This window comes from Stereum hirsutum (assembly GCF_000264905.1).
Source record: "Stereum hirsutum FP-91666 SS1 unplaced genomic scaffold STEHIscaffold_11, whole genome shotgun sequence".
Classification (NCBI taxonomy): Eukaryota; Fungi; Basidiomycota; class Agaricomycetes; order Russulales; family Stereaceae; genus Stereum; species Stereum hirsutum.
Window position 1 is genome coordinate 460,511 of NW_006763141.1, and position 21,086 is coordinate 481,596.

The 21,086-nt window shown below is 49.3% G+C and overlaps 9 protein-coding genes across 9 annotated transcripts; 5 read left to right on the forward strand and 4 right to left on the reverse strand.

Annotated features, from left to right (window-relative positions):
* Nucleotides 1-31: 31 nt before the first annotated feature.
* On the forward strand, nt 32-1,110 carry STEHIDRAFT_170034 (uncharacterized protein). Its single transcript, XM_007306391.1, has 5 exons — nt 32-56; nt 115-440; nt 501-755; nt 816-899; nt 996-1,110. Exons 2-5 carry the CDS (start codon nt 140-142, stop codon nt 1,097-1,099), a joined length of 744 nt encoding a protein of 247 aa, XP_007306453.1. The 5' UTR covers nt 32-56; nt 115-139; the 3' UTR covers nt 1,100-1,110.
* A 978-nt stretch (nt 1,111-2,088) lies between these two features.
* STEHIDRAFT_61154 (fungal pheromone STE3G-protein-coupled receptor) lies at nt 2,089-3,356 on the reverse strand (the record flags this gene model as incomplete). Its single annotated transcript, XM_007306224.1, has 5 exons — nt 2,089-2,507; nt 2,586-2,740; nt 2,853-2,914; nt 2,973-3,091; nt 3,143-3,356. Coding segments are annotated over 5 exons (969 nt in total), but the record flags the coding sequence as incomplete, so codon positions are not given.
* A 404-nt stretch (nt 3,357-3,760) lies between these two features.
* On the forward strand, nt 3,761-4,355 carry STEHIDRAFT_123121 (uncharacterized protein). The gene is made up of 2 exons (XM_007306392.1): nt 3,761-4,046; nt 4,136-4,355. Exon 1 carries the CDS (start codon nt 3,874-3,876, stop codon nt 4,033-4,035), a length of 162 nt encoding a protein of 53 aa, XP_007306454.1. The 5' UTR covers nt 3,761-3,873; the 3' UTR covers nt 4,036-4,046; nt 4,136-4,355.
* Nucleotides 4,356-5,204: 849 nt separating this feature from the next.
* On the forward strand, nt 5,205-6,303 carry STEHIDRAFT_148412 (uncharacterized protein). Its single transcript, XM_007306393.1, has 5 exons — nt 5,205-5,320; nt 5,391-5,476; nt 5,542-5,580; nt 5,647-5,788; nt 5,848-6,303. The coding sequence occupies exons 1-5, from the start codon at nt 5,275-5,277 to the stop codon at nt 6,162-6,164; spliced, it is 630 nt and encodes a 209-aa protein (XP_007306455.1). The 5' UTR covers nt 5,205-5,274; the 3' UTR covers nt 6,165-6,303.
* Nucleotides 6,304-6,878: 575 nt separating this feature from the next.
* Nucleotides 6,879-7,442, forward strand: STEHIDRAFT_31050 (fungal pheromone STE3G-protein-coupled receptor; the record flags this gene model as incomplete). Its single annotated transcript, XM_007306208.1, has 3 exons — nt 6,879-6,978; nt 7,046-7,222; nt 7,279-7,442. Coding segments are annotated over 3 exons (441 nt in total), but the record flags the coding sequence as incomplete, so codon positions are not given.
* Nucleotides 7,443-9,537: 2,095 nt separating this feature from the next.
* Nucleotides 9,538-10,198, forward strand: STEHIDRAFT_61192 (fungal pheromone STE3G-protein-coupled receptor; the record flags this gene model as incomplete). Its single annotated transcript, XM_007306226.1, has 3 exons — nt 9,538-9,736; nt 9,794-9,982; nt 10,035-10,198. The coding sequence occupies 3 exons, from the start codon at nt 9,538-9,540 to the stop codon at nt 10,196-10,198; spliced, it is 552 nt and encodes a 183-aa protein (XP_007306288.1).
* Nucleotides 10,199-12,139: 1,941 nt separating this feature from the next.
* On the reverse strand, nt 12,140-13,841 carry STEHIDRAFT_158992 (cytochrome P450; the record flags this gene model as incomplete). Its single annotated transcript, XM_007306394.1, has 12 exons — nt 12,140-12,212; nt 12,269-12,435; nt 12,513-12,576; nt 12,636-12,742; nt 12,800-12,880; nt 12,938-12,972; nt 13,030-13,178; nt 13,236-13,324; nt 13,382-13,481; nt 13,543-13,569; nt 13,621-13,729; nt 13,790-13,841. The coding sequence occupies 12 exons, from the start codon at nt 13,839-13,841 to the stop codon at nt 12,140-12,142; spliced, it is 1,053 nt and encodes a 350-aa protein (XP_007306456.1).
* A 961-nt stretch (nt 13,842-14,802) lies between these two features.
* Nucleotides 14,803-17,135, reverse strand: STEHIDRAFT_100348 (cytochrome P450; the record flags this gene model as incomplete). Its single annotated transcript, XM_007306395.1, has 15 exons — nt 17,015-17,135; nt 16,841-16,949; nt 16,757-16,783; nt 16,594-16,693; nt 16,442-16,530; nt 16,227-16,375; nt 16,112-16,146; nt 15,978-16,058; nt 15,792-15,920; nt 15,542-15,729; nt 15,483-15,505; nt 15,338-15,419; nt 15,158-15,282; nt 14,966-15,098; nt 14,803-14,887 (listed from the first exon to the last, which is right to left on the reverse strand). Exons 1-15 carry the CDS (start codon nt 17,064-17,066, stop codon nt 14,803-14,805), a joined length of 1,407 nt encoding a protein of 468 aa, XP_007306457.1. The 5' UTR covers nt 17,067-17,135.
* Nucleotides 17,136-17,738: 603 nt separating this feature from the next.
* Nucleotides 17,739-20,788, reverse strand: STEHIDRAFT_123126 (uncharacterized protein). Its single transcript, XM_007306396.1, has 12 exons — nt 20,730-20,788; nt 20,577-20,664; nt 20,438-20,514; nt 19,359-20,377; nt 19,178-19,305; nt 18,944-19,121; nt 18,812-18,879; nt 18,737-18,759; nt 18,583-18,683; nt 18,405-18,504; nt 18,321-18,347; nt 17,739-18,266 (listed from the first exon to the last, which is right to left on the reverse strand). Exons 4-12 carry the CDS (start codon nt 19,886-19,888, stop codon nt 18,213-18,215), a joined length of 1,209 nt encoding a protein of 402 aa, XP_007306458.1. The 5' UTR covers nt 19,889-20,377; nt 20,438-20,514; nt 20,577-20,664; nt 20,730-20,788; the 3' UTR covers nt 17,739-18,212.
* Nucleotides 20,789-21,086: the final 298 nt, after the last annotated feature.

The window sequence follows — 21,086 nt, forward strand, 5'->3', positions numbered from 1 at the left end:
CCACATCATCCAGGCCACACTTCTCCACAGCGACGAAAAAAACGGTCGGAGGATAGGTAAATACGTTTGATCTTGCGTAAGGAGGGTATATATAAAATCTTTTATATACTCCAGACCTCTGCCATTGTCTCTATCCTAGATGGAACCGAGTTCTTCGAGCGCCACAGCTGCAGATGGTCCAAGTCCTTCTAGAGGCAGAGGACGAGGGCGAGGACGAGGAAAGTCTCGAGGTGGACTCGGAAAGTATCTTCGTGCTCGTGGTCGCGGTCGCGGTGGAGGTCGTCCAGCTGAATTTCGAGAACGACTGCTCCTGGATGGAGAACGTACAGAAGAACTGGATGAAGAGGAAGCTCAGGAATTACAGCAGAGATACTCCAGGCGCCAACTTGGCACGAATGCCGACAGGTACGTCGAGGATGAGCCTGAACTAGACTCGGATGGTAAGCCCTTGCTATTGAAAAGCCATGTGATACGGCGTTAACGGGATGTGATAATCACAGGAGAGCCTATACTTGAGCCCGAGGTTGACTTGTCGAAGTTCTTGGAGAGGCAACGTCTGGATGATGGTGCTGGGCCAACACTGAAGCCTCCAGAAAACCAAGTTGATGAAGATGACGTGGACCATACCTTGGCACATATCTCTGGTAAAGGCATGTCAGAACCGCCCAGCCACAAGGGCAAGGTGCAACAAATCGAATGGGACCCAGAACTCGAGGCGATGAGCCAGGAGAAAGCCGCGGCGGAAGCAAGCAGAGGTGAGTCCGGAGAACAAAATATTTTCCGACTTTTGGGACTGATATTTAATGGTCCCACAGATCTGAAGACACGGTTCAGGGCAAAAGCTGCTTCGCCACAGAGAGGCAGACCGAACACTCGCGGGGCAGCGACACGAAAACAAGGTATAGTCCCTCCTTTTCTGGATTCCTTCCAGTCGTCCACTCTAATTGTTGGATATCTTTACGCCAAATCGCTAACTGCATGGTGACATGCTCTAGACAGGTCTTATGTACAAGCACCACCGCTCCCGCTCGAAGCTAAAGAGCCACCCAAGGCTCCGAAGGCTCAGATGGAGGACTTTTTGGATGATTTACTTGGATAACTGCACCTTCCACTACTCCATGAAAGACTGATGCTCTCGGCATTTCGACAGTGAGTTGACAGACTCACCAGCCTCTTGCCGGGCTCCCTCCACCACAGGTTCAATGAAGACCACACATCAGACGATGAGAGCACGATTGCGAAGCAGCAAATGCATTGTCCGTTCAACGTTGTAGAGCTATACCCTCTGAAAACCCGCAGAGAATCGAAGACAGGAGAGCGTAGCGACAGTGAACAAAATCCGAGTCACGAATGACGAGAAGACTGTATAGCAGCAGGAATCGTGTAAGTGCAGCCGAATGTCCGCAGTGAGATTGATATGATATAGGTCGGATAAGGGGGAAGGGACGTTGATAATGACACAAGAAAAGAGACACAATGCTGAATGCAGTGAAGGGTGAGAGATGAGATGAGGTCGTGAGGTCGTGAAGGAAGATGAAGATTATACACTGAATTTGAAGAATCTGTCAGGAGAACGAAGCGAAGATGAAGCTAAGATGAGATGAGGTCGTAAGGTCGTGCTGGAAGATTATACACCGAATTGAAAGAATCTATCATGAGAGCGAAGCGAAAATTATATGGCCATGTCGTCTATACATGTGCATGAAGGAAAAGGCAATGCTGTCCGAGAATGTGCTCCTACTATACTGTATCCCGCGAAAGCCATAAAGGTAGGCGGACGTAGCAGATATGCGGAGACACAAGGTCCTAGACGACAACGTACCCGTTATCACCCTTCTCCGCCATGTTTGATGACTCGTGGGAAACGACGGTTTTGTATTCATCAGTCGACGTAGGTCTCAACGTGGACGACGATGCTGAAGAACTAGGATCTTCGGGCATCTCGTCAATAAAGTCAAGGGAGTCGCGAAGGCGTTGGGTCTGCTTGCGATCCTGCGTCGGAAGGATTGGTCCGTGACGGCGGTCAAGCGGCTTTTGAGTGCTGTGAACAAAATGAGTAGAGTGACTCGTCCATGATCAAAGACACACTTACAAGCGACGCAAGAAGGGAGCATGTTTGATACAGAGATCCAAAGCCTTGCGGTATCCCCTCTTCGCTTCCTGCGCGAAACCGAAGAAGCCGAAAAAGACAATCGCGCACGCAGGTACCATCCATCTCGTTAGCTCCATGGACACGGCACCCTTATGGTTGGTTTGCCAAAGAACCAAGGGATACAGGTTGACTCTGGGATAATCGAAATGTGTGTCGGCCCAGCTAATCCAAGGCTGGATGGTACCGTTGATGATGGTGAGATACATGCCGTATGCACTGATAGGGATGGTGATGAGGAGATCGGCAGAGGCCAAGGCCATGAGACGGAAGTATCGGTCGAAGGTGAGGGAAGAATGGCGTCGCAAGACTTGGTTGAACTCGGACCGCCGACGAACGAATGTTCGTAGAGTCAAAACTAGTCAATCAAAGATTGTTAAAGTGAAGAGTCAGTTTATGGTTATAGTCGTTGTGATCGAGCAATCAAGGGACGAACGGCAGTAGATCCCAGAGACTGAACCAATGGCTAATGGCCAAGCCGAAACCAGAGCGTACGCGACCGGAGTATTGTAGATGGCAGGGAAGCAGCCAAAGTCCTCGTAAATATCATAGCGATGCCCTTGAGGAGAATAAATTTCAAAAAAGGAAGAGCTAGAATGAAGAGCAAGATGGTGTACCTTGCACAATGCAAGCTACACAAAAATGCGGAATATATGAGTAAGATGAAGAGAAAGACAGGGTCCGCAAAAAGCACACACCTAACACGATCTGGACAACTGGGATACCGAGTCCAATGACCATGTCAACTAAGATAGCCTTTTGTTTCTGAAACGGAGCCAAGGATGATCAATGCATGGAAACATGGTATATGACCAGGACGTACATCGCGAAGACCAGTAGTGACGCTGGAGGTAGTGCCAGAAGCTATGATATAAAGTCGACGATTGATACAAAGAGATGCGGCCGGTATGGCAACGGCACTGCCGAGTATGATACGGATGGCTATGGAGGGCAGTCAGTGCCGAGTTCCAAGAAATGCGGGACGCGACTTACATATTTCACACCAGGCTGGAGCAAGGTCCGTTGCATTACCATGCCATACAACAGAATTGACGAAAAAGTTGAGGCAAGCGATCCCTACCCAGAACATGTAGAGACATGTGCCTGAGTTCCATGCCTGCATGTGCCACGGCAGAGGAAGCATAACGAGACATAGCCCGAGGAAGGCAAAAATGGAGAAAGCAGGATAAGTCGACATATCATACAAAACCCCGATAAGACTCAAGTAGAGGACGAGCAAGAGACAGAGCAGTCGCCGATGCCGCCTTTATGGGTGGGGTACTGCATCGTATGGGGATACATTGTTGGGGACGAACAAAGGAACGGCAAATTGGGGACGCTATTGAGCAGGATGCCGAACAATTGGGTCTCCGACGCGCCGGCGCGCCCGCAGTGTTCGATTTAGCCACGTGATGCGAGAAGCCAACAATAAACTCGGGTTTCTTGTTTTTCGCTATTGTTCCGCTTTGCGTCAACACAGCTGCGTGTCAAACCAGGTAGGGCGTCGTCACAGACGTATAAATACTAACATGATTGTCAGGGACGCCCTCATGTAACCCCGAAGCCATCACTCCCTCCAAACATTCCGAGCCATCACTCCTGGCGCTATCCCTCAGCGATACCTATCCTCTGCATCTTCTCCCATTTACACTCTTTCTGTGACGATTTATCTAAAATCACATTTGAATTTCATCCGAGCAACCATTACACTCATTGCGTCCGACATGGACGACTTCCAAACCCTGGAGGAGCTTGCTCCTCCGCTGTCATCGGTGTTGACCATCGACACCACCAACGTCCCACCCGTTCAGTCGCCATCATATCCCTGCGACTTTGAACACGAAACTATCGGCGGTTCTATACAGTGGCTGTGTATCGTAATGTAATGCAGCATGCTGTGAGTACTCCTCGTTTAGTACTTAGCCTTGACACCGCACTCCTCGTTTTACAGCTAACGCGGGCACTGTCCCTCTTTCCTCTTTCCAGATATTACTCCTGGCATACGTGCCTCTCCTTTGAGAAACATACCTCCTTCCGCATATCATACATACCTTTTGGACATTACGGCATGTCCGTATCCCCTGGACTTGCTTCATTTTCATCCATTCTACAGATGTAAAGTCTGTGAGCTGGTCTCATAGACATTTCATCTAGTCAGCCGTTTGATGTCTGTATTTGTGAACTGTATCGTTATTCCTACTCCATCCACGACCTCATACATACCACACGACACTCAGGTTGATCTGACGACTACATCGCTTCATACTTTACTTGTTCCGGGGAGGCTGGTCTACTCTCCTAGTACTACTTCACGACTCCTTCACGATGGCACCAGGCTGTACCACATACGATTAATTTCACGATGTACTTACTGTTGGTTGTGGTTGTGGCGGACGCTTGTGGGGCCACTGTGGCACATTTCGGAGTTCTCCCGGTTTAGGGTTAGGGTTAGGTTCAAAAACTCGTCCATGTACATACCCTTACCCTTGTCGCTGTACCCATATCTGTGTCTGTGTCTGTGTGTCCCTGGGCCATTAGCCCTCTCTGTGCTGCTATTCCTGACACTTACCACTATATCCTAATCAGACTCAGTATGCAGACTTCATGACCCTCCGTAAGGGATACAAGACGAAAGCCCAGCACATATCCTGTGTGGCACTAGCCTTTTGAATGTCTTCTGCAAGTTTTGCTTAGACTCGAAGTTGAGAACTGATCAGTGATTTATGACAGTACCCTCGGTCAAGTCTGAGCTACAGATCTACTATATAACTACATGTGTATGGCTGCGTTGTCTTTGCTGCACCTAGCTGCACTTCCGCTCCTGCCGTTGTAATCAGTGTCATAAGGTGTGGAGTGGCGCGTCCAGGGGTTGCTGAGTCATCATAGCGGGCACGCCGATGCGGTGGCGGCCTCGCTTGCCAACATCCTTATTGTTTTGTCGTGAGACCCCTACGATAGCAGACGCAACGAAGCCCACCATCCTCATCGCAGAATGTCTCACCAGTGGATGGCATATAATAAGGAGGGGAGGGCGCAAGTGCAAGTCACATTGCCCCTCACCTTTGCTCGACTCTCTCTCTTGAAACCGCTCTAATCCTCCTTCGTGACCGTCTTCTGCTCACACTATGTTCTTCTGGTCTCTTATTTTCGCGGGTCTCTGTGGGCTGAATTGTAAGTCCGCTTCTGTGTGGTGAATCTCTGAAGATGAAAAACTCACTCTCATCTTCATAATTGCACCTAGCGTTAAACCCGACGCGAGCAAGCCCCCTCAGTCCTCTAAGCGTTGAACTTCAAGTTTGCGTCCTCGACGATGCTACTCGGGATCAAGTAAGCTTTCGGATAATTCAATTCTAGGCAACACTCCCGGTCACTCATCTTGTGATATCTTCCAGTGCTTCTCATCTTGTCATGTTGTCGAGCAAGCTGTCGAGGTGAGTAGTGCACCATCCGAGATCGCCTTTTCCAGACGCCGATACTCATGATTGGGGTCGCAATAGTCCTGCGCCACCGACGATATCTCTTGTACATGCCGCGTGGCTCCTCCCTCCATCCTTCACTCTTGCCTTGAATGCCAACTCCCGGCATCTACCCCGCCGGATGACTTCCTGCCATTCCGTGCCATTCCATCTCGTCTAGCAGGTATGTACCGGTCAGTCGCCTCCGTGTGTTCAAATAGCTCACCTTTCGCTTCTTGGTAGACTATGACTCAGCCTGCCGACTAAGTCCTGCGTTACCCACGAATTACATGGCCAACTTGGTTCAGGCGTCGAACTCCTCCAACCTTCCCTCCGATCTTGCAACACACCTCAGCAAACGCGAGCATTACGAGGACGACTCATTGGCAACCCCAGAAACACCTTGTCTCCACGGCCTTCCCATTGTCCATTCAACCTTCCCTGCTATCACCTTCGGAAACGCCGCGCCACTGTTGTTATGGATCATTGTTGCATGCGCTGCCGTTTACAGGTTTGCTTCTTGGCTCTCTACGAAGCCAGAGACGCTTCAGAAGCAATGATTTCATAGTATAGACCAGAAGCATTATCGGCGAAGAAATGCTGGCGTCTCTTTCCCATTCTCATTTCATATCGCGATACCCGTTGTACTTATATTACTCCTCCGGCCCTTGCTATCCTTATGACGATCTATGATGAATTCTCACCTTTCTTGCATTTCGTGTTGGCGCTGGGTATGCCATTGTTCCTTCCAACCCGGCGTGCTTGTCACTGCGTTGCCACCTAACGAACATTGTCTAAGCTCCAGACTTCTGTTATTGGTTATACACATTCAGGGGACAGATGACCCACGATAAATGTGCAGGGGCCTTTGCTTCTCTGATGAAGCGGAGTGATAGCGATAGGCGCCACATCGCGAATGGGCATCCTTGGGCATCTGGACTTTCTCTTTATCATCGCATTTGTGCTGCTGTGGATTTCTGTTTGTCGCGGGCACCTGGCAAAACGGCACTAACGACGTCGTATACACGAGTTTGGCACAAGAAGATCACATGGCCCGCTAATAGGGGGTTGCTTTGCCCGGTGCCGGCTGTGTATAAAATATAAGAGAGTCGTGCCTCTTCCCTACATCCCTCACTTCTCCTTTTCCTCGTTATACGCACTGGCCTGCAAACGCAATGCAACTCGAAATCCCCATATTCTCTTTCCTTTTCCTGGGGCTTCTCCCGCTTCCGACCTACTACCATCTACGAACGAAGTTCGCCTCAACGATAATATTCATATTCTGGATTGTTATTCTCAACCTCATCTACATCGTGAACACCATCATTTGGGCAGGCAATGTGAACATCGTTGCCTCGGGGTGGTGCGATATATGTCAGCCGTTCTCCCTTCACATCTTCTCGTGCTGTATACGACTGACATCCATGTTACCCGCACACAGCATCAAAGATCCTTGTTGGGTGGCCGACAGCGCTCTCCGCATATTGTCTCTGTTTTTCTATGCAACTCCACGACCTGACTCGCGGTTTGGATAGAGACAACGCGAGAAGCAAGCGCCTGAGGCAGTTTCGCGGATGTGCTCTATGCCTCGGTCTTCCTATCCTGGTTATGCTAATTCGTATGGTTCCCTCCCTCTTCTTCCTTCATCTACTCATCCATAGAACATGTTGGTAGACATCGCGTTCCAAACACATCGTTTCGACATTAACGAGGACTTCGGCTGCTTTCCTTCTATCTTTGTCACCTGGTTGTCTGTCGTTCTTCTTTGGTGCCCTCCAATGGTCATGGCCCTGTTGGCAATGTTCTATGCCGGTGCGTCCCACGCAATACATCTCTTGTGTAGCATATGTGTCCTGATTCGATATCTCTAGCACTGGTAGCCCGGTTCATAAGGCAAAGATGGATCGAACTCGAAGGAATCAGCCCACCCAGTGAAGTATGGACGCGTCTTTCGCTTCACGTCTGCTTGGCTGTCGTCGAAGCGGTCGTGGTCATGGCCGTCATGATATTCGATCTGGCCGTCTCTGTTCCATTTTACCAGCCCCTGGCGGACCTACGTGGCAACATTTGGCAGTTCTCTCGCATCGACACGTTTTCCTTCGACTCTGCTCCCCCGAACCACTATGCATATCTTAACTTGTCGTATTTGCTCGTTTTGTATCCTACTGTGGCCTTCGTCGGAGTGTTCTACTTCTGTCACGGCAATATTGCGAAGCTATTTCGTAGGTTCTTCCGCTCCATCAAGGCTCTAGTGATGAGACAAGACCTGCCCGATGAACTGGACACCGACGGCCAGCCTGGATCTTTGTATTTGTGAGTTCAATTCTTAGTCTTTTCGGAATACAGCTGAATTTTCCTCGTCATAGGACGAGTCGTGCCCTTCAATTTGCGCGGGCTACGCACTCGCCGCAGACTACGCATGTGGAACTCCAGGATACCAGGGTTGACCTTCCGAGTCGTTCGACTACGAGGACCTCTGAGACCTTCGATAACGACCGGCGTGAACGCGATGATGGTGATATTCTCCCTGCCGTCCCGGGCGTGAAGCCTTCAGGCCATTCAATAGCTTGAGGAGGACTCCCTGCCCACTGAAATACCTCAAGACCTCGACAGGCTCCTCTTCTCTTCTTTCCATCCACGTCCTTAATTGCTTTTCCTCGCTTTCTGGTTTTTTTGTCTGCCACGATCTTTGATAGCCTGATGATCAAGACCACCCACCACGAACAACATGTCTTTCTATTCACGCTTTCTCGAAGAAGTCAACAAGCTTGTATCACTAGCTCATCTCATGCGTTCATTTTCTATTTATCTTCTGTACAAATCGTCCTAGATCTGTATCCTCACATTCCTTTTCCCTCCAGTTTCTCCTGCCTGCTCTCGAGTAAATGTTTTTATATATTGATGTGTACACTAACTTTGTGTATCATCCTACTTCTATCTACGCCGGTCGTCCTATGTCTCCCACTATCCCATTCCTTCCTCGTTAAAGCTGTCATATCCTTGCTCTCGCATGCCCAGCATCGTATGTTCTGTATTTTAATATATATATATTGCTCATGATATATTGCACTTGAGTCATTGTACGCTTAGATCAAGTTCGGGGGGAACGATCTTGAATCGCAATCACTCAAAGGAGCTCAGCAGAGCCCAGCTGCAGTGTTAGCCTAGCTCAAGAGGTGTAACCTGAACCGATAAGTGAGTCGCCTGATCATGAATGCCATATTCGTTTTGAGACTGGTACCGGCGTTCTGAGATGATCCTCGGGCTGTCTATCGCAATCGACGGAATGGCACTCTTGAGGGTTAGTTGCTCGATGTCGTGCTCGGCGAGGCTCAGGAGCTTTGTTTCTCTTTGAGTCACATCGCAAGAGAATTCGAAGAGCGCACGACGTCGTAAGGAAGTCGCAAGTCGTGTTCTACTGCGTTGGCCTCGGGGCCGGGATGATGCGGAGCCGAGCGGTGTTGCCTGGTGTTGCTAGCCGACTACCGCAAAAAATTGGCAAAAAAAAAAAAGACAATAAATACGACTCAATTTGAATTCTCACTATATCCAGAGGCCATTGAGAGTGCTCTGAATCATGGTTGGAGGAACAAGGACAAGCTGCTCGTCGTGTATACCGGACGGGGTGGCATCAGCACCGGGCTGATATATTCCCGATTCCGGTGCTTCTCGCGCACTCTGATTGCTCAGAAATCTTGCTTGCGTCCAAACTTGGACTGCTCTTTACTAACATACCGCATCCGATAGCATCCGATACGGTTGGCCATGGTTTTTCCAATGCTGACATAGCATGTTCAACATACAGATTTGATGTACATATATGCCAGGGCCCGTACAAAAGTCGGCGCTGCGTTCAATCTCGAGAACTATTCCCTTCTACTGTTTTCTTTCCTGCTTCCACAATCTCTCTCTCCCTTAGGCTGCGGGCCCCGAATGCGTCCCGAGATCCCAATTCTATCTTTTTTAAGCATCATCTCTCTACCCTTGCCGCTGTTCTACTACTTGCGTAGTGGCAATGTTGCAATGGTCGCTCACATCCTGTGGCTGTTGTGTCTCGATATCACCTACGCCGTTGACGCGATTGTATGGGCCAACAATGTGGACAAGGTTGCCACCGTCTGGTGTGATATTAGTGAGTACTCCATGTTTGTTTTCTCCATCTACAAGGATCTATCTCATTTCATCTTAGCGACAAAGCTCATGGTTGGATGGCCTACCGCGTTGGCTGCTACGTGTCTCGCGTTCTGTATGAGGTTGGCGATGCTAGTGTCCAAGGCCGACGAGATAACCCCGACTGAAGCGTATCGGCGTCGGCGCCATACGCAATATCGAGAAGCAGCACTATGTCTTGGTCTTCCTCTCGCCATTATGGCCATCCGTACGCCCCCCTATTTCTTGACCTCGCATGCACGGCTGACCCCCATCGGAAGACTGCGCGTTTCAGTCTCGCCGTTTCGCCGTCATCGAAGACTTCGGTTGTCGACCATCAACGTTCGTCACGTCCTTGTCAATTCTTTTCATCTGGTGCCCCCCTCTAGTCTTGGCACTCCTCACCATTGTCTACGCTGGTTTGTTGTTCAGCCTACGGATGTAACCGATTTTCTTCACTGACATATTGAGCAAGTCTTCGTCGTGATTCGTTGGTGGGCGGTAATAAGACCCCGTATCGATACGTTCACAGTTCTCGACCTCGCCAACCGCATGCGTGTGATCGCCTTCATCATCGCGAGCGTATATGATACGACTATGATCACTGCGACTACACTGTTGGATTTTTTGGTGGCCGTGCCTAACTATCGCCCTCTCAATGCCTTATCGGACGTTACTCAACAACTATCCTTAATCGACACCTATACCTCCGAGTCCGTCACGAACGAGCACTTTGCTGATCTCACCCTCAATGCTGTGACTGTCGCAACATGCACTGTCGTATTCTGCTCCGTCTTTTACCTCTGTCATCCTGATATTTCTAAGGAGGCTCGAGTTTTCGTCTGGTGGATTAGAAAACGTCTTCTGAGACAAGACGTTCCCCAGCCCCGTAACTCTCCACCTAAGTGCTCACATCTCCCTACGTATTCCTTGCATGGTTTTTGCTGATCCTACCTCTTCTTGTTAGGTTCCGCGAACCTCTCTGGATTTGGCAGGACCCTCGGCCTCATTCTATCGAGTCCCAGGATACTGTGTCTGTCGAACCAGTGGATCGTGACATACCGCCCGGAACTGTTCAGGACCTTCCTTTTACGATGACAAGTGACACGTTGGTCAATGGCTCTCACGATAGCGAAATTTGCGTGCTCCCCGTCATTCCTTCACTCAACGTACCGAAACCTGCCCACATCGTATAACGGATTCAAATTCTGGCGCATCCCGGCCTCTATGTCTCCCTTCATCTTTACGACGTGTATACTACTCAGCATTGAGGACATTCGAAGATGTCCAAGGAAGTCTTGTATCAGTAGTTCTGTATTTCTAATCGCCGCTTGGCTGGTCAGCGCCTCTATTTTCATTAATCGTTCCTATCTATATATTATATTCTCACATGCCCTCTCTTCCTATATATTTCTGTGACGACATCCATGACCGTTATCTATCGAGTCTCATATCTGTCCTCATGTTGTACCTTCAGCATGAGCACTCAGAGCCTTGTATTTATCTTGCACATTCCCTCGTTCCTTACCACTCTCTCCTCACGTTTGCGTTTATCGCCGCCATACCTTCCTTTGTCTTTTTATGTACCAAGTACTCCACCGTGATATGATATATTATCGTCCAATGTGTTCAATGCGAATCGTAAAGCATAACATTATGGATCATCAGGAAAGGAAGCCATCGAGACTGTCTTACCTCTCTGATCCTCCAATGTACCTACAAACCTTCCCCCTCCGAGCCCGCCGGCGGTCAGTCATCTACTTGGTCGATTGTCAAGCTTATCAACCTCTCGGCAGCAACAGATCGCGGTTTGAAATTGCATGCAAAAGGCAGAGGGTATCTATACGGTTTAGCGCAATAGTTCAATAGTCAGAAATAGGTGTAAGACAATAAATGATCCGAGGGTTTCTTACGCCACGATACCAGACACGCAATCGTCGGTCGGCTCAATGACCTTGCCATGCTCATCGACCGCCTTCGTTATATCACAGGTGGCTAGAACAGAAACTATTGCTATCCATACGGAGTCGCGGGCTAGATACTGGCCTGGAGGATTGAAGAAGAGCTTGAACTCGAAGCTCGTAATAGTAAGTTTACTCCAGTAGGCCCTTACCTGGACAAGTACGACGTCCATAACCGAAAGCAACCTCAGGATAAGGGAGGTCTACTTCTAAGTAACGTTCAGGTCTGAAGGCAGGTGCGTCCGGACCATAAACTGATTCGTCGTGCATGATGGCCCTACTTGAGGTTAAAGGAGCGGTACGGACGCATTGTCAATGGAGATACCACTCACCAGGTATTACCTATAATAGTTGCACCAGCGGGAAGAAAATACTCCCCTAGAAAGTCATCGGTTGTAAGGCGGTGCGGAATGCCTAATGGCTTGTCAAATAATGTCCATGGGCGTAATAGAACCTGTATAGATTGAGGTGATACCTAAGGGTGTAACGTTATGCCATCTGTTCACAGTTAACGTTAGCGGACCAAACTTGAGGAGATCAACTCCGAGTCTTACCTCAACGTCTCCTTCATCAGAGCGTGAACATATGGTAGAGAGTCCTGGTCCTCGAAAGACGGAAGACGATCCGTCCCGACGATGGCATCGATTTCCGCTTGAGCTTTTCTTTGGGAATCTGGATAGAGCAACATGGCAAGGAAGAAAATCTCGAGGGCGCAGACCGTCTAGAGATCGAGTTGTTAGCAAAGAATAGGGTTAATCCATGGGATGAGTGACTCTACCGTGTCAGCTCCCCCTATACCACAGCTTTGCGATCAAAAACCAATAAGAACTGCTGTAAGGAAGGCGAAGTCTTACCAAGATACCTACACGACGGGTTTTCTTGAATGTCAGACCACTTGAAGCCAGTGAAGCGCTCACTCACATGTTACCAGTGAGTTGTTTGACAATTGTTTCACCTTCAGGCAAGAGCTTTTCGTTTAGTTGGCTGATCATGGACGCAGTGACAGAGGGCGACGCGGTGCCGTTGCCCTAGTACAAAGAATATCAGAATGAACGATGTCGATGACGATGAGTGGGATAACATACTATAGCCTCTTTCGCAGTGCGGTAAGCCACTTCCAGCATGTCATCACTGTAATGTCGCATCATCTTTGCGTCCTTCTTGTACTATAAGATACCCAAATGTGAGATCCTGGCGTCGACTTGTGTGGACCTAGTGCTTACACCTGCCCCTGGAAACCACGACGGTGCGTGAAGCACTGGTTGAGAGCAATGTCAGCACAGCAGAGGAACATTCAATACACGCAGGGCCATACTCATCGGGAACAGATCGAAAATGGCCGCTCCAGGAGAAGAAGCGGTGGAGACGGCATGTAGGCCCTTTTCTGCTATTTCGACATTGGGGTCGTTGATGGGCTGAACCTTGAGTCCATATGCGATACGGATTATTATCGTTCCTGTCATGCTTCACGTACGCTCAAGTCAGCATGCGGTCATTTATATATGTACGATCTGAACCTACTGTCGAAGATGCCAAGAAAAGTCCTTGGGCTTGCGTATGAGGTGCCGCAGAAGCTGATGAACTGCTTTCGTTTGTAGTGGTCGATATTCCTGGTTCACAGAATGAGAAGAGGAGACGTTTTCTCGATTTATGATCGGAACGCTTACGGTTACTGCAGCGGGTTGGAAGAACGTGTGGAAATGTTTGCGCATAGTCCTCAACCATTCTCCATACTCAGTAAAGCCTATAATCCAATCATATCCTAGCCTAGCGAACATAAATCATAGTCAGATATCGATAAACATGAAGACTCAAATATTCCGCTGACAAAATTCTTAGAGATGCAAAAAACGGCCTATCACACGATCGTCAGCCACGAAGCAGACTTGAAGATCAGTAACCTCACCTATCTGCATATATCGCAGACCGTTTATCAAACAGCTCGTGCGCGGTTTTGGCGGTGTTCACTATTACGACATGGCTCCCGAGAACATCAAAATGAACGATGTCACTGCCTGAGAAACGGAGCCGGTCAGCAAGAGGTCAGATCGAAGCTTTGAACTAACAGAGCCCACCATGCTCTCTGCCCAAGCTCGCGTACGCCAACCACTGGTGGTCCTTGGGCATTGTGAACAGACTTCCAATGATCGGAAGACGCGGTGGCCCGGGAGGTAACCTCTTGCCTGCATGCACCATAGCTTTTCCTCTCCTCAGACAGCATCCGACGAGAATGCAGAAGGCAAGAGCACAAGTAAGCAAGAAGTTGCCGGTGATCATGTCAAAAGAAGAGTACGTGGCCGTCGTGCGTCTTTGGTGAAGAACATTGGCCTTTATGGTTATGATGCCGTGGGCGGGTTCATGGGTATCAGAGGACATTTGACCAGTCACTGTTACGGGTGGGAATACTGTGGAAGACAGTGGCGTTGTCTATTGTCATCAAAGCACCCGGACAAAACTTCTCATGACGTTGTGGACATACCGTCGAGCACCAAAAGCATCCTATGGATAGGCAGGTGATTGATCCAAGTGATATAAAACCGAAGTATGCTATCGGTCACGGTCAAGGTGCATCGAAGCATCGGAAATATGGCTAAGATATATGTAGGAGAAAAATACCACACTATCCTTGGTGGTGTGGGTTTTTCTGTGATATCAAACGCCCAGAGTGGTCACGAGCGTACTGTCAGTAGTGATCTTCACTCGTCGTACGCATTCGACGATAAGCATAGGCCACAAATGCGAAGAGGGTGAAGGTCTTCGTGAGCTTCGTTGCCCCACTGAAACCAACAATCGTCTGACGGCCCCATATTGTCCCGTTTTCTGTAGACGGGGGCGGAGCTGGGCAGCGCCGTTAGCAATATCGCCGACCTGTGGGATGTGAAGGACTCATCAGGCAATGAAACCATTGAGGGCACGATAGCGGAACTGACACCGTCTACTGTTTTGATGTCGTGCTCCCCAAACATTTCAATATCTTGGTGAAGGGGCATGAGATCATGCCCGTCCAAGCTGATCACGCGTGTGGCGTCGCAGTCAAAAAGTGAGACTGTATTGTGATTGCTCAGAGCCGAACATGCCGTTGAGAGAGCTAATCGTATATTTCAGTCGACTGGATCAACATCACAGAATCGGCTGAACGGGGCGTGATCTCAGACTTGAACGGTACGGGATATCTATATTGCCGTATTAGAATTAGCACACGGTAAGTACCCCACTCATATCATTGAATGTCGAGGAACCGGCCAACTCACGCTACGATCCCAGAGATATGGTCATCAACGACCTCTATCTCCTCCCCTTTCTCGTCCAAGGCCTTGTTGATGTTGAATGTTGCCAGAATGGACGCGATTGCTAGCCACACAGAATCGCGTGCCATGTGCCTTCCTTCATATTATCCAGTAATCGTCAGGCAGATAAACACATAAAAAAATGGCGACATTTACCTGGACAAACTCGCCTTCCAAAGCCCCAAACGACGTCGGGTTCAGGCAAATCGTGATCGAGAAAACGCTGTGGGTTGAAATCTTGCGCGTCGACCCCGTATACCGACTTGTCGTGCAACATAGCCCTGTCAAGATATGAGAAGTATTTAGATATCGAGATCCTGATTGAAACAAACTTACCAGATATTCCCTATAAATAAACTTCCCCTGGGCAAAAAATACCCTTCGTAAGAATCGTTTACCATCAAGCGATGAGGAAACCCTATAACACACGAACGCCGTCAACACACGCAGTCGATCAAACCCTTTTCGGTGAGCATCGTACCTAGAGGGGCCACTACACCCCATCTACCCCACCATTAATCAGGCTCGAGTTGTGACCACGCAACGCGAAAAGCTACTCGCCTCAATACTTCCAACACCAAAGCGTTAACATATGGCAACGCGTCTATGTTGGAAAGGTCAGGAAGCCGGTCACATCCGATGACGGAGTCAAGCTCAGTCTGCGCTCTCCGCTGTGTGTCGGGATAGAGCATCATGGCGAGGAGAAAGTTCTGGATGGCGCATACGGTCTTCCACCCGCCCAGAGAAACGCTCGTTAAATCAAATATCGTGTGCCAGTCAAAAACCATACCGTATCAGCACCTGCAATGTACACGTTGGCCGTAAGCTGTTTGGCGAGAAGCTCGTCTTCCTGAGACGAATTCTTGCCGAGCTGGCTCAGCATTGTAGTAGCAATGGAAGGGGAGGCCGTTCCGTTCGCCTACGACAGAAATGCATCAGTGGCTGAAGTTTGATGAAAGCGAACACGAACGCCGACCAAAGCTTCTTTGGTGAATTGAAACGGATTCTCCAGGATATCTCGGCTATAATTTTGCAAAAATTTCGCTGTCTTCTTATACTGCTCCATGATTAGTATTGCACCAGTTCGCAATCGATTATAAAGTCACTTACACCAGCTCCAGGAACCCACGAAGGCATGTACAACACTATTTACGGATACAATGTAGTGATGAGACCACGAGTGTTGTTGTAATCGGTATGTAAGATGAGCCAAACTGGCACTTACGCATCGGGAACATATCGAACAAACGGGCGGAGGGAGACACAACGGTTGTAACAGCCGACAATGCCCGCTCTGCTGCCTCGACGTATGGATCATCACGAGGCTTGGTCTTGATACCATACGCGATGTCTAGAATGACGCCTCCAGCCATACTGTCGAGGTCGACGCGTCAGATAGTAAATATGACTTAGTGTACGAAAAGTAATATAGATGCTCACTATCGGAGATGTTGTGGGGTCTCATCAGGTGCGCTGAGAATGTTTTTCAGCAACTGATGAGCTGCTCTGCGATGAAGTGGATAATAATCCTAGACGAATGGGGTTGGCAGGTAAGTCAAAGCAACCAAAGATTACCATGATGTAACACTCACTTTCACCACCGAAGGCTGGAAGGAAGTATGGAATGCTTTTCGCATTGCTCTAAACTTCTCTCCGTAAGGAAACGATGCCAAGACCCAGTCAAATCCAAGACTGTCGAACAGTGTGATTCATAAATTTTCAAGTGAGTCGCAGATTGACCGAGAAAGTACGCACAGAACGGACAAGGCAGGGGTAAAAGGCCTAAACAATGTATTGCATGAGACAGTGGTGTTCAGTTGAAAGCATAATGACGAGAACCTGTCAGAGTATATGGAAGACCTCTTATCCAACAGCTCGCTGGCAGCCTTCAGTGATCTCAATACGACTATATCTGTACCCAGAACATCGAAGTGAATGAGGTCACTGCCTGATCAGGCCACGCAATCGCTTCCTTGTTAGAGTGAGTGAAGTGAACATTTACATACAACTCACCTTTTTCTTCCGCCCATCGCTCATATACCAGCCATTCATGATCGCTCGGCATTTCCAGGAGACTACCAATGATAGGAAGCCGACGTGGCCCAGGCGGGAGACTGCCCTTGGACCTGCGTTGAAGCCATGTGTATGAACCACCGAGAGCACAAATACCCAGAAAAGTCAGTACTATATCGCGACTGAAGATATCGGAGTACGAGAGTGCCATGTTGGTTGGAGAGAAGATTGCAACAGTGAGCGCCCAGCGTGTTCATGGAAGGAGTCGACAGGTCGGGCGTCACTACGAGAGCGCTGCCGGTGATATCGAGCTTGCAGTGTGGATTGACATCCATGTTCCTGCAGTTGAACTGCAGAGCATCTCTATTACTTATACTTCAGAAAGCATAGCAGTGCTGGATATAGTGTCGTTAGTGGAAGTTCGGAATAAGCCTGGGTGTGTCCGACCCAGATTCGAGAACGCTGATTGGTTATGGACGCCACTGTGGCCCAAGTCGAACGTCATAATCGCCGATCACTGATCAGACCCAGTGAAAACTCGGTCGTTTTGTGGCGATTGAGGGCGATTGAGGGCGACCTACGGGGTGAATCGCCCTGAATCGCACAATTTTACCGTCAGACGACGCTGAATGGTACGGGCGGCGCGCGTACACGTTTCGTGGCCATTCACTGCCATTGGCCGTCTGCTCCCCGATTTGGTACGGACCCGGCACGCGATTGGATCGTGAAATCATTTTTATTTGTTATCCTTCCCCGCCACCCTATCCGCCACCCGCTCCCCGCTCCCCATCCCACCTAGCTCCTTTCCCTCCTACTATACACTGAGACAACACCGAAGGCCTTGAAGTACACCATGCAGAAGAGTTATAAGTGAAAAGTGTGAATATCTGTGTATCGATCCGGGAAAGAAAGCGTGAACAATTGGTAGAGAGAGCGTCCCTGACACAAACATGTTACATAACCGAAGAGACATCGTGCAAGAAAAGACATGAGCTGAGAGAAAGAGACCAGCATGCGTGTTTACTGCCAAGTGAAAGCGATAACAATGGTATAATAAAAAAGGATTGAAAGAGGTTGGGTTGCATGTGTGCGAAAGGGCCGCGGCGGCCTGAGGCTGACGATGACGCTGCAAACATAACGTTGTAACTGGATCTGAACAAGAGGATGGGTACCCAAACGAAATACTCACCGATACTGATCACTTGTGCGTCGGGTGCTTCCATTCGCCCAAGGTTGTAACACCTTGAGCTTTCTATATGAGTGTTGTAAGTATATTGTTAACGGAGATGCTGTAAAAGAGACTTACGAGGTCGGCAATCCTCTTATTATCGGCCTGAAGGTACGATGGAATAAGTATAGGAGAAGGTGAGTAAACGACGAGGGTATTTACCTTCATGACCTCCTTTGTGATTGACGAGGAGAACACAGCAAATTGCGCCTTTGTAGCGCCAACTTCTTGCGTATCTAACCACTCTCGAAGTTGGAGTTGCCTGCACAGGTTGAGCAAACCGAGTATGAGAAGGGAGTATGAGAAGGTGTCGTCCAGAAAGGCTGTTCAATGGGCCTACCTTGCAGTGACTACATTTTCCGAGGGATAGATGGGCAGGTCCGCCGCCACGACCTTCGGCTTGACTTTCTTCGCAGGCTTTGAGGATCCTGCATGCGAAGCCTTGGAGGAGAGTAAGATTGAGCTCAGATTAGTATAGATATAATCTGACGAACCTTTGTCGGAGGCCGGGAACCTTCTGCAAAAATAGATAAGAAATGTCAGTTACATATATATCCACGCGAACGTACCAGATGACCCTGGGGCCACAAAGATCGGGATAGGTGTGGGGTGGAGGCGTTTAAACACAAATGACGAACTGCAACCGAAAGGTCAGTGAACGGGACGACTGCCTGAGGCATGAAGTACACAAGGGGACTTACAATGCTGTCGCTGTGGGAGTCGCCGAAGATGATGCGCGTGGTGTATCATCTTGAGATGTAGTATCAGCAACAGAAGCAGGCTCCAGTTTGCGGCGCTTGACCGACTCATCATCCGATGCCGGAACATTGTTCCCAGCATCGGAGACTGAGCGAGTCCGTTTTGCTAGACTTGTCGAGACTGTCGCTTTATTTGAACCAGAGACTCGGAATACACGTCAGAGGAAAGAGACGCACCACTGATATCAACCGAGCTGTCACAGCCAACATCTTGTTCGGTGGACGGAATGGTGTTGACGATGTCGTGAGGTTCAGAAGTATTGTCGCGATGACGTGCAAAGTCAATTGCTCCGGATGAGCTCGCACTAGGAAATATTTCAGAAGATGGGCTTGAACTTTGTGAGAGGAGATGACGTACGATGGTGGTGCATGAGCAACAACGCTGGGAAAAAGAGGTGCAGCAATGATTACAGGGATGGCGGGGTCAACGCGAAGAGAGGGTGGCGGGCCCGTAAGAGTGGCGACCACAGAAACAGCTTCTTTATCTTCGTCTTTGGCTGGCATCCGGATGAGTGAGTTCATGTCTATCTGAGTCATCTCGTTAGTCTCTGGATCTGAATCGTCTAGGACACTCTCCGCCTTTGCTCTCTTGCCCTTCTTGCTCTTACCCAGACCAGCGGGGTTAAGATCCGGGAGGTGGTCCTGCGCCCATCCCGGCCAAGCCTTTCGAAGGAGCTCTCGCGCCTTCCATCCATCGACACATAAGCGTACGACCGGGAACCTCTTCGCAGAGTCCTCGCAGAAGCGTGTCATCGTACCCTCGGTCAGGTCACTAGACAGCCACCTCGCCTCTCCTCGCTCCTTCATACCTGCGAAGCACGTGCGGTGGTAGTTCCGAATCTCCTGGACCATATGCCCTCCCAAAGTATCACCGTCCGGTCCCTCCATATATGCTGCTTGCACATTGACGTTTTCGCTTGCTTGAGAAGGGCCTTTCTTGCATTTCGGTGCGTCAGGATCTGTGACCTGGAGACGTTTTCTCGGATGGATGTTGCTTTGTGTCCAACTCGATTTGGCGATAAAGAGAATGCCGGGGAACCATTTCTTGAAGAATGCGATGGAGTCGGGACTATATGCTGTGATTAGAGGCAGTTCTTCCAGTTTGGGACGTTCGGTAACTGTGAGAGGGCGGAGGGAAGATGGATGAGGCTGATGGGAAAGTTGGGCCACAGCAAACCTGAGTTTGCGTAGTGATCAGTATAGAGTGAGTGAGACGTTGGAGAAATTGATCTTTAGGAGAAGTGGGAGGGCGTACTGAAGAGCCTGGACTTGCGCTTGGAGCATGTCTCGCTCATATAGAATCTGAGTGTATGAAGGTTGTGTGCCACAATATTCTGCAGAGCCAGTACCAAGCGGGGATAGCTGGGCGGTCGAAGCCTCCAGAAAGATCAGCACTGTAAAATAGACAAGAGAATATTGAAGCAGATGTACACATACCGAGGCCCTCAAGTTCCCGCCAGAATTAGAGCTACCCATTTGCCACTGAGAAGACGATCCAGCGCCACCGGACGTCGCTGTAGAGCTTCATGTCATGAAAAAGCAGAGCGGGAAAGAGGAGGGGGTAGCATATACTGACACATTATGTACTCTTCGGGTGAAGAGTACCCGGAGTTTGGAGCAAAGTGTCCTTGGCCGTTCTGGTATTGATATTCGTTACTGTCATGCTACATGACACAGCGACTCGGAAGAGATGAATATGGGCATCTATCTGATCAGAAACAAGCCGTACCTCTCTAAAAGGACCGTTCATTTGGGGGCGGGAACACAAGAAAAAGCGAGAAACGTCGTCGTCAAAGAGCAAGAGGCGAAAACGCTTGCGTGGCCCGTCAGACAATGGCCGCCATGGAGGATCTTTCGATCACTTCTGTCAGCCTCGGATAGGGTCATACGAAATCAGCCTGAGCTATGGTCAAAATACTGTATATCATATGGACCAAGGACACGATTTGAAAGCAGTATCAAGGAACAGTAGAGTCTCTGAGTCCAAGCTAAGTGTGTGCAAAGAGCATTGTGTCCGAGTCAATCCGTTTCGGGAATAAGTGGTGTGGAAGGATCCGGTAAGTGCCGGCTGCCTTATGAGTCGTCT

Bases quoted from the DNA above. Each gene is read 5' to 3' on its own strand.
- STEHIDRAFT_170034 (XM_007306391.1), top strand. From the start codon at position 140: ATGGAACCGAGTTCTTCGAGCGCCACAGCTGCAGATGGTCCAAGTCCT. The intron at 756-815 runs GTGAGTCCGGAG...ATGGTCCCACAG, and splicing joins CGCGGCGGAAGCAAGCAGAG to ATCTGAAGACACGGTTCAGG. The intron at 900-995 runs GTATAGTCCCTC...GACATGCTCTAG, and splicing joins GGCAGCGACACGAAAACAAG to ACAGGTCTTATGTACAAGCA.
- STEHIDRAFT_123121 (XM_007306392.1), top strand. From the start codon at position 3,874: ATGGACGACTTCCAAACCCTGGAGGAGCTTGCTCCTCCGCTGTCATCG.
- STEHIDRAFT_148412 (XM_007306393.1), top strand. From the start codon at position 5,275: ATGTTCTTCTGGTCTCTTATTTTCGCGGGTCTCTGTGGGCTGAATT. The intron at 5,581-5,646 runs GTGAGTAGTGCA...GGGTCGCAATAG, and splicing joins TTGTCGAGCAAGCTGTCGAG to TCCTGCGCCACCGACGATAT. The intron at 5,789-5,847 runs GTATGTACCGGT...GCTTCTTGGTAG, and splicing joins CATTCCATCTCGTCTAGCAG to ACTATGACTCAGCCTGCCGA.
- STEHIDRAFT_123126 (XM_007306396.1), bottom strand. From the start codon at position 19,888: ATGGAGGGACCGGACGGTGATACTTTGGGAGGGCATATGGTCCAGGAG. The intron at 19,122-19,177 runs GTGCGTCTCTTT...ATAAAGCGACAG, and splicing joins CAGCTCGGTTGATATCAGTG to TCTCGACAAGTCTAGCAAAA. The intron at 18,684-18,736 runs GTTCGTCAGATT...CTCTCCTCCAAG, and splicing joins GTTCCCGGCCTCCGACAAAG to GCTTCGCATGCAGGATCCTC.